Raw genomic sequence first — 11,188 nt, 5'->3', positions numbered from 1 at the left:
GTATATAATATATGTATATAATTATATGTATATAATTATATATATATAACCCATGCTAGCATGGAAAGCGGACGTTGAACAACGATGACGATGTATATAATTATATATATTCAGAGTATGCAACCAACCAGTCATCATGTGACCAATACTATTTCACCAGCCTCCAGACTACCTCAAAACCAAACAGAGGTGATTGGTTCAACACAGTACCTTCTTCGTCAACTAGCAGCCTTACCCTCCTTAATGTGTGCAAATACATTGGAGTTGTTCAGTGCCTCAGTTTCTGCATGTGTCAATTACATAAAAGCTACTGTCACTTTCTTATTGTCAATGTGGGATGTTTACTTCACCATGCTGTGCTAAACAATGTTAAAAGAGGCCTCAATACTGTTGTTTTCTTCTACAACTGCAGCATTATTTAGAATGGCAAGCTGTTGATATGGACATCACAAACAGTGACACATCCTCTAGAATTAACTTTGTTTCTTTGGCCATAAGTCTGGGAACTGCTACTCACTATGCAAAAGAATGGAATATGACAAAGTATGAGTCATTGACAGAAAAGATTCCTTTTTGCACAAGTTGTTGTTGAGACTTTTAGGCACTGTCAATCCCTGGATTGAAACTTTCTTTTAACAAATTAAAATGGTGTAACACTTGAGGAAAGTATGCTGTGAGACAGAGTAGCTGAGTTTGACATTTGTCATTTTTAGGTTAAGAAAAATAATTAGTTATATTTATTTGCCACCAGAGCAAAAACTACAATAATAATATTGGTTTCAAATTTTGGGGAGGGAGTAAGTCAATTACATCAACCCCAGAGCTCAACTGGTACTTACTGTATTAACCCCAAAAGGATGAAAGGTAAAGTTGACCTCGGAGAAATTTCAACTCAGAACATAAAGACGGACAAAATGCTGCTAAAGATTTTGCCTCCATGCTAAAAATACTACTGGCTTGCTGCCAATAATAATATTGATTTCTAATTTTACTACAAGATTACAAATGTGTATAGAGGAGTAGTCAATAAAATTGAAGTTAGTACGTTATCAATATTTTCTGAAACCTGAAAAGCAATGAAAATTCCAGCAAAACTTGAGCACAAAGTATAAAGCAGCATGCAACAATACCTTGTTTAACAATCTCCCACTTAACTACATGCCACTTTAATGATTGTTTTTTTTAACTAGAAAAATAAAAGTTACTTGAGCAAAACATATACTAAGCATTCAAAATAGTTGCTTTAAAAGTTTAATTACTACAATGCACTTCGATAGTATATGTATACGAGTTTGTTCATTCAGTTAGTTTACATGGTGATGCTGAGCACACATACTATATTTATGTTCTCCCCAATACTCTTTAGTCATAAAACATTTGAATCAATTCATTAAAAGTTGATACATTGCTTGCAAATGAATATGACCTGGTCACTTGTACCACACTTTCACGGGTTGTTTTAGGTATCTATGAAGTCACAAGACATTGATACCCTCTTAACTCTCCCACTCTCCACTCAGCAGAACATCAGAGATGTGACAGCTGTACCAGCTGAGTAAATTGGAACAACATAAAATAAAATGCCTTGCTTAAGGATTCAATGTCTGGTGGGGGAATTTTACCCATGACCTTATTATCATAAGCCCAACCATTATGAAAATATTGAAGAAAGTTTAACAGTAGAAACTCCTTTTTTATTCCTGCCTTCACAAAGGGCTGAAAGGGAGCCTTTTCACATACTCAAAAAATAACTGAGATTTTAAAACTTCAACATTCAAATTCTAAATGAAGTAAAAGAACTGCTACAGATCTAAATATATCTGACATTTGTTATCATTACATTTATAAACTAGAAAAGCACTCGGAGAGTGCAGACCTCCGCTAAGCAGCTCATTTCCACCCTCTACCCACGTTGTCATGCTTTGATTAAAAGGTTACAGCATAGATTAGATTACTTAGATAAGTTTCGGCCAAAGTTGACTTAGGCCATGTCTAATTTAATAGCACCACCTGGAAGTGATACACAGTCAGCTCTGGGGAACCATAGCCCATCCAAGCAGAGGATTATTGTTTTCAGCGACATATCTGGGTGTAGGTGGTTTATCTAGTATTTGTTGGAGGTAATCATCTAGAGATTGTTTGAATGCCGTGAAGTCACTTTCCTCTTTTATGTGTGTCTGGCACGATGTTGAAGAGAGCAGGGTCAATTGAGGTGAAATAGGTCTGTCATAGTGTTGTGATACGACACAAACATTTCTGTAGTGGATGGATGGCACGGAGGCCAAGCCTCAGACGAATTTTAAAAATGGGCAATGTTGATGGAATATTTTCCACATCATACAGATGATATAGAGCTCACAGCACGAGTGGAGGGAGCAAAGCCTGAGCTTTTTGAGTCGATCCCAATAGTCAAGGCTTGACATGTCATCCTCCACAGACCTCCACCAAGCAGCTCATTTTAAGATAGATACGTGAGTAAAATTACTAATAGAGCAGCGAAAATAAACTTTAGAAGCAGCAACACCACCATAAGTTACGTGGAAAAGATGAACAAGTTTTCAAGGGAGATAATCAAAGAACATAACATTGTAATACTTCATGTAAAGTAAATATAACAAATGAAAAATCCTTCAAGAATCCATAAAAATTCTCAGATCACTACCAAAGTTTCATCATCTGTTCCTTGTGTCATTACCAACTTTTTCTGCAAGTTTCATCAAATACCGTTTACAACTTTTTGAGTTATTTTGCACACAGACAGACAGGCAGACAAACCAACGGCGATGAAAACATAACCTCCTTTCTTGGCGGAGGTAAAAAACAAAACAAAGAAAATCCTAACTGAAGCAAGGAATTCTTGGCAAATTTATAAAGGAAAGAATGATTATTTCTTCCTCAAGTGAATCAAACACAAGTGACAAATTCACATTGAGTGATAAACCCAAAATGAGCAAAAACATTATTCATTTAATCAAATCATTGGTCAGGCCTATGCTGTTGTTTTGATTTTTATTTAACATTTAAAAAATGTTCTTACTTCAAATTTCCCCCATGAGAATGCATTACAACAATATTTCTATGTGACTTAGCCTCTCACTCTCTTACTTAATGATCGGACATTTGAAACCAACTGATCCATTAAATTGAGGTATGCCTGTAACTAAATATCACAAGAAGTTATTTAATCTGACAATTCCCAGTTCTGCCATTCCATCTATTAATAAAGATTTCTAGTCAATGAACAAGGTCACACATCAAAAGTGGTGGGAAACTATAGTTAATTAAAACACCCTTACTTGACTGGGATTTTACTTATTTTATCAACTTCTTTGAAAATGAAAGGCAAAGTTAATTGTAACAGTATTTGAACTCAGAATGTACAGGAAATTTAACTGTACACTCCATCATTCAAAAGGCATTTAGTCAATCATTTAATGGTTTCCGTTACTCCATCACTCAAATAACAACAGCAACAGCAATAATAAAAATTATTTCTAAAATAACAACAACAATAATACTAATAATGGTTTCAAATTTTGGCACAGGGACAGCAATTCTAGGAAAAGTGGATAAGTCAACTAGATTAATTCCAATGATCAATTGATAGTTATTTTATTAACCCCAAAAGGATGAAAAGCCTTCTTAAGCTTTCTATTCCCTACAAATAGTTGTCATTATCCATTATTGTTTCTCTGTGTAGACTTCTGAATTTTGACTGCAGATAAGTAATGTAGCTTTCAGGGTCTACAATTTATGCAAGTGTAGAGATTGAACCTTTTTTGAGTGTTCATTATTTCTTTGGCTGAAAGTGACATCACTCCAGGGCATAGAATATCATTCTCATACTTTTTGATTCCTTCTGACTTTCCCTCAAATAAATGTGTTGCTCATTGGTTTGTGGCATGGGCCAAATATATTTTCTCTTTCATTATTTTGTTGTTATTATTATTGTTGTTTACAAGTTTTAGCTTGTTGTTAAGGGTAGTGGATAGACAGTATGCTTTGCAGTGTCAGACATAATGCCTTGCAGTATTTCTTCCAGCTCTTTACATTCCAAGTTCAAACCTCACCAAGGTTAACTTTGTCTTTGAACCTCGCGGGGTCAATAAAATAAAGAACCAGACAAGTATTGATGTTAATGTAATTGAGTAACTAGCTTCCTGCAAAACTGCTGGTCTTGGCCTAAATTAAAAACAATTATCTAGGTTGTTGTTGCTGTTCATGCTGTTGATTTTATGCTGTTGATTTTGTTGTTGCCATGGTTGTTGTTAACTTTGTTGTTGCTGTTGTAAATTCTGTTGTAAATAATTTCCTATGGTAAGTAGCAATGTGATACAAAGATTTTTCAGTTGGAAAGCTTATAGTGCTATGTTTGCAACACTGCTGTTAACCACAAAAAAGAAGCTAAACTGCTTTTTAGCTCCACTTTTTTCACTATTTGCATCTAATATTTTCCCTTTCTCAATCTCAGTGAACTTTATTATTTTATGTTAAGGATCCATATTTGCATTTCAAAGAGAAATTGTGAATTTTGGAGATCCAAATTTCAAGACAAATGATTCTCTGAAAAGGGAAAATCAGACAGAAAAGGATAAAAATTCACCAAAAGACAGTGGATTAGTTCTAGGCAACTGACAATAAGATCAATGAAAAAAAGAAACACATTCCCATTCAAGCAAAACTGATGATAATTTTTAAAAGTTCATAGAGCAATATCTCTGGATTTCCTATCAAAGCCCATTAACAATAATGATCTATTTTAACTTTTCATCACTTAAACAATACTATTTTCTAACATAAACACAAGGCTGGAAATTTGGGGTGAGAGGATAAGATGATTATTATCAAACCCAGTGTTTGAGAGGTACTTTAATTTATCAACCCCAGAGGGATGAAAGGCTAAGTTGACCTTGACATTATTTGAACTCAGAATGTAAAGAGTCATAACTAAATGCTGCAATGTGTTTTGTTCAATGCCCTTACCAATCCACCACACTAATAATAATAATTCTTTCTGTTATAGACACAAGGCCAACATTTTGTTGGGTGGGGGCTAGTTGATAGATTGACCCAGCACTTGATGGGTATTTCATTTTATTGACCCAAAAAGATAAAAGGCAAACTTCATCTCATCAAGATTTTAACTCAGAATGTAAGGAGTTGGAATAAACACTGCAAAGCATTTTTTCCAACACTCTAACAATTCTGCCAATCTACTGCTCTAATAATAATAATAATAATAATAATAATAATAATAATAATAATAATAATAATAACAATTGGGCCTCACCGAGGCGATGACTACGGACCGAGACCTTTGGAAATGGGCTGTGTGTGAGAAGACCCGGCAAGCCAAGTAAGATCGTTGCCAGTGCCCCTGGACTGGTTCTTGTGCGGGTGGCACATGAGATGCACCATTTTGAGCGTGGCCGTTGCCAGTACCGCCTGACTGGCTCCTGTAGGATTTTCGAGCGAGATCGTTGCCAGTGCCCCTGGACTGGCTTGTGCGGGTGGCACATAAAAGACACCATTTCGAGCGTGGCCGTTTTCGTGCGGGTGACACGTAAAAGCACCCACTACACTCTCTGAGTGGTTGGCGTTAGGAAGGGCATCCAGCTGTAGAAACTCTGCCAAATCAGACTGGAGCCTGGTGTTGCCATCCAGTTTCACCAGTCCTCAGTCAAATCGTCCAACCCATGCTAGCATGGAAAGCGGACGTTAAACGATGATGATGATGATGATGAACAATAATAATAACAACAACAACAATAATAATAATGAATGAATGAATGAATGAATGAATGAATGACTGAATGAATGAAACTGAAAATAAGTGGATAAAGAAAAGAATGCATGGACAATTTCATAGGGATGTAGAAGAAAAAAGATGGCTATGGATGACTAAAAGTGATTTAAAACCAGAAATGGAGGCTCTAATCTGTGTTGCCTAAGAGCAAGCACTAAGAACAAATTACATCAAATACAGAATAGACAACACATCAGAAAGTGATAAGTGCAGAATTTGTGGACAAAATGGTGAAACTGTATAGTATATTACCAGTCAATATACGCCACTAGCCCAGTGGCTATAAGAGACATAATGACAATATAGCAAGGATTGTCCATTGGACACTTTGCAACAAATATGGACCTGACAGAGTAAAAAAGTGGTACGAACATAAACCCAAAGGCATCATCAAAAATGATAATGCAAAGACCCTATGGGATTTTATGATTCAGTGCGACCATGAGATAGAGAATAGGAAACCAGACATAGTGTTAATTGAGAAAGAAAGCAAACGATGCTGGATCATAGATATAACATGCCCAGCTGACAACAAGGTATGCGATAAGGAAGAAAGGAAAGTCGATAGATATGACAGGTTAGCTTAGGAGGTTAAGCAGTTGTGGTCGCTGAAAAAGTTGGTAGTAGTACCAATAATTGTCAGAGCCCTGGGAACTGAGTAAAAATCTTGAGAAGTACATGGAACAAATAGGGGCTGCAATAAGGGTGGAGCACTTGTAGAAAGTAGCACTGCTTGGAACCACTCCAATACTCTGGATGGTGTTCAAAAAATAAGGGGTTTTACCTTAGTTCACTGGTAGTGAACAGCTGACACCATAGTACATCTCCAGCGTTAGAAGCTGTGCAAAGACAATAAATAATAATAATAATAATAATAATAATAATAATATAATAATAATAATAATAACTGCACAAGATTTGAATGATGAAGAGGAGATTCTAGAAATGTTGTGAGGTAAAATGTGTGATGGGAACAATGAAGTACCACCAAATGTCAGATATATGGACAGAGGGAAAGTAAGGAGAGCCATGGCCAAAGTGAATGACGTTTTAAGCTTGATTAGAACAGAAAACATCAGTGAAACAAGCCAGCTAATCATAGCTGCTGCTAATGCTATAGCTGACATAGTAGGATACAAGTGGAAAACTGAAGAAATGAAAGGAAATGAAAAGAAAGAACCAAACTGGAGGATGAAAATATGAATGAAGTTGGAAAAGACGTGGAAAGAAAGAAGTGGGGCAATTGAATAGGATAATGAGAGGAGAGCTCAAGAATGAGATAGTAATCAGAAAATTGAATGGACAGTACAGGTTAGAAGAAAGGGAGAAGTAAACGGTACATGAAGAATTGTCACTAAGGGTGATATTGTTAAAGGCCAAACTGAAAAGATATGATACTAGATGCAAAGGCTTTGAACAGAAGAGACTGTTCCAATCAAATAGAAGGCATCTTTTTGAGGAAATAGAAGGGGACCAACATCAGGAAATGATCCCTGATGTAGAAGGTAAAATATTTTGGTGTGAACTGTAAAAAAGGTTGGTGAGACATTAAGAAAGTGCAGAGTGGCTAACACAGGTAGAAAGACAACTTGCAGTTGTGCCAAGACAAAAAGGAGGTCAGAATCAATCTATATACAGTGAGACTGAAGTTTTAAAAAAATAGTAAATCAGAAAGGACCTGGCTTGGAAGGAGTACAAGGCTACTGGCTGAAGAACTTTACAGAGTAGCATGAAAGGGTCGCTGCACAACTGGATGAATGCCTGTAACATGGTCATGTCCCTACCTGGATGACAAGTGGACAAATACTGTTATGTCTCAAGGATCCCTTGAAAGGTAACTTGACATCATATTTTTTACCTATAACCTGTTTACCACTTATGTGCAATCTTATGACCAGTGTCTTGGTGAAAAAGCTATATAATCATCCAGAAAGTAATAATCTACTTCTAGAAGAGCAGAAAGGATGCAGGAAATAAAGTAGGGTAACAAAATACCACTATTAATTGATAAAATGGTAATTAGAAATTGTAGATGCAGATAGATGGGACTGAATGTAGCATGGTTAGATTACAAAAAAGTATATGACACAGTACTGCACAGTTGGACAAATAAAACAATGAACATATTTGGAGAGGTAGAAAATATGGAGAAAATGGTTAATGAAAGTACGAAACATTGGAATACTGAATTGATTGGAGGAAAACAAAGACTTGGAAAAGTGAACATCAGACATGGAATATTTCAATGCAATAGCTTATCTCCACTACTATTTATATTGGCCATGATACCACTCAGTTTGATATTGCATAAAGTTAAAATAGCTTATGATTTGGGAAAAGGATATGGTCAGATAAATCATCTTTTTATGGATATGTACACTATGAAATGAATAAGATTTGAAGGAAGGCAGGGAATTGAAATGCCAAATGGGCAAACAATAAAAGAGGTTGAGAAAGGACAGTGGTAAAAGTATTTGGGGATACTGAAAGCGGATGAAATAAAACATGAAGAAATGAAACAAATTACCAACAGAGAGTATACAAAGAGAATGAGAAAATTATTGCAGCCATGCATTCTCACTAATAATAACAACAACAACAATAATGATTTCAAATTTTAGCACAAGGTTGGCCAGTTCAGGAGAGGGGATAAGTTGATTGTATCAACCCCATCACACAAACAGTACTTATTTTATAGACCCCAAAAGAAGGAAACCCCATTGGAATTTGAAGTTAGAACATAAAGATGGATGAAACGCCACTAAGCATTTTGCCCAGCATGCTAACAATTCTGCCAGCTCACCAATGATAATAATAATAACCCATTCTACTGAAAGCACAAAGCCTGAAATTTTGGCAGAGAGGCCTAGCTGATCACATCAACCCCAGTGTTTCACTGGTACTTAATTTATTGACCCCAAAAGGATGAAAAGCAAAGCAGAATTTGAACTCAGAACACAAAGACGGACAAAATGCTGCTTAGCATTTTGCCCAGCATGGTAACAATTCTGCCAGCTCATCAATAATAATAATGATGATGATGATAGCAAAGATAATAATGACATGATTCCTGCAATGTCATGTACCTTTTAGGAAAAAATTGTAGAACAAATAGAATTAACCCTAATAAATGACTGGTACTTAATTTATCAGCTCCAAGTTGAAAGACATAGGTGAATTCAGTGAATTTAAACACTATATGATAATGAATTCTAATAAGGTAAATCCTGAATTTTGATTTCTTCCATTACACCACCCTATTAAACAATAAACATAAATCATGGGGAGCATCTTAGTAGCTGCTAGATCTACTGAAAATAACAACAGAATATCAATCAAACATCACTCTTCTGTCTTGAGAAAAAAACATATAGACTTTTATATAATGTAGTTCTATTATTATATAATGTAGTCCTAGAGACTCCAAAAAGATGAGACGGTCATGGCTGGAATACCTTAAGCAAATGTTAACATATACTGAAGTTGAAAATAATTTAAATAGGATATTATAAAATATGCAAACATGTAAGTAGATACAATAAAATAATTAAAGACGGATCACATTAATTCCACAGATGATTGTTCAAGCTATTTTATAAAACGAATTGTATAAGTTTTCAAGTATGATACAGATGTTTTGGGCCTAACATAATCAACATACAAATTGTGTGTCAATATGTATATAAAGGATAACCCTTTGAATTTTACTCTCAAAAATTACTGCACAGAGAGTCAAGTTGAAAAACATATTCTAAATGCACAAACGCAAAACAAACGCAGAAGGTCATCAATTCCTCATCAGTTATCGGCATAGGTATCAAACGCAATTTCGTGCCATTATCGATAATATTGATTTCCATCTGGTGCCACCGGCAGGGGCTGCCGGAAATATTAGACCGATAACGGACAAAGAATACATGGATAACAAGCGACACAGAAGTGGACATATGAAAATGTATAAGACAAGAAAGTTTGTGGACGGACGAGGGACAAAAATGGAATAAATAAACAAAGTGAATGTAGCCTTAGGGATAGATAAAGACGAAATATGGGCAACGCTAAGAAGGAAATTCTAAAGGATTGAAAATAGAAGGACAACAGACAGCGAAACAGGTTGAAATGGAGACTAGAGGAATTACAATCGCTTGCTTCAACTGCCGGTGTAAAAAAAGAGAAAGAAAAAGGCTGACCACAGGTCACGTGTCAGTGGCAGGTAAAGGGAGACGCAGAAGGCAGAGGACAAAGAGAGAGAGAGAGAGAGAGACGGGGAGAAAGGAAGAGACAGAGAGAGAAAAAAGGGTCAGAGGAGAAAGGCTAGAAATAGAATTCGCACGAAAATATAAACAATTTATAGTAAATTATAGTATAGATTTATAGTAAATTTATAGTTAATTTATAGTAAAGGCTGCGTTGCGGTCTGTTAACTGAAAAGTTAAAAAACGTAGAGTAAATGTACAAACGAAAAACAGACACAGAACGGCAATTTAAAAAACATATAGTAAACACACATAAACACACACACGCACACAAGGGATTGCTACATGAGCACAAACACACACACATACACACACACACATACACACACACACACACACGAAGAGATTGCTACATGAACCCAGAGAGACACAAAGATAATACTACATGATTACATGCATACACAGGGGATTGCTGCATGAACACGCACAGAGAAAGTGACCCATACGAAAAGGGAGTGCTACATGAATACACACACAAGTAACGGATGTACTACATGAGATGTAGTATGGTGTGTGTAGACTACATGAGATGTAGTATGGTGTGTGTAGAATACATGACAACTTCGTGATTATATGGGTCTTCAAAATTCGGCAAAAGGCCAGCAATATTAGGGGAAGGGGACAAATTGACCCCAGTGCTTAACTGGCACCTTTTTTTTTTATCGATCCTGAAAGAATGAAAGACAAAGTCGACATCAATGGAATTTGAACTCAGAACGTAAAGATGAACGATATGCCGCCTAGCATTTTGCCTCTTTTCTACTCTAAGCACAAGGCTCGAAATTTTTGGAGAATGGGACCCAGCCGATTAGATCCACTCCAATACGCAACTGGTATTTAATTTAATAACCCCGAAAGGATGAAAGGCAAAGTCGACCACGGCGGAATTTGAACTCAGAACTTAAAGACAGACGAAATACCGCTAAGCATTTCGCCCGGCGTGCTAGCGTTTCTCATTTCTTTATTGCCCACAAGGGGCTAAACATAGAGGGGACAAACAAGGACAGACAAAGGGATTAAGTCGATTATATCGACCCCAGTGCGTAACTGGTACTTAATTTATCGACCCAGAAAGGATGAGGCAAAGTCGACCTCGGCGGAATTTGAACTCAGAACGTAACGGCAG

At 36.3% G+C, this 11,188-nt stretch overlaps 1 protein-coding gene across 1 annotated transcript in view; it reads left to right on the top strand.

Annotated features, from left to right (window-relative positions):
• Positions 1 to 7,923: 7,923 nt before the first annotated feature.
• The window catches only part of LOC106876270 (uncharacterized), a gene marked incomplete at its 3' end in the record, with an annotated part of 7,915 nt that continues 4,650 nt past the window's right edge, over positions 7,924 to 11,188 (top strand). Inside the window, 1 exon segment of the mRNA XM_052972326.1 lies at positions 7,924 to 8,025. Within this exon segment, the coding sequence (XP_052828286.1) occupies positions 7,924 to 8,025 (102 nt within the window).

The sequence above is a fragment of the Octopus bimaculoides genome, chromosome 1, assembly GCF_001194135.2.
Source record: "Octopus bimaculoides isolate UCB-OBI-ISO-001 chromosome 1, ASM119413v2, whole genome shotgun sequence".
Taxonomy (NCBI): Eukaryota; Metazoa; Mollusca; class Cephalopoda; order Octopoda; family Octopodidae; genus Octopus; species Octopus bimaculoides.
Note: the sequence above shows the minus strand (reverse complement) of the source record. Positions and strands in the feature narration are given on the sequence as shown.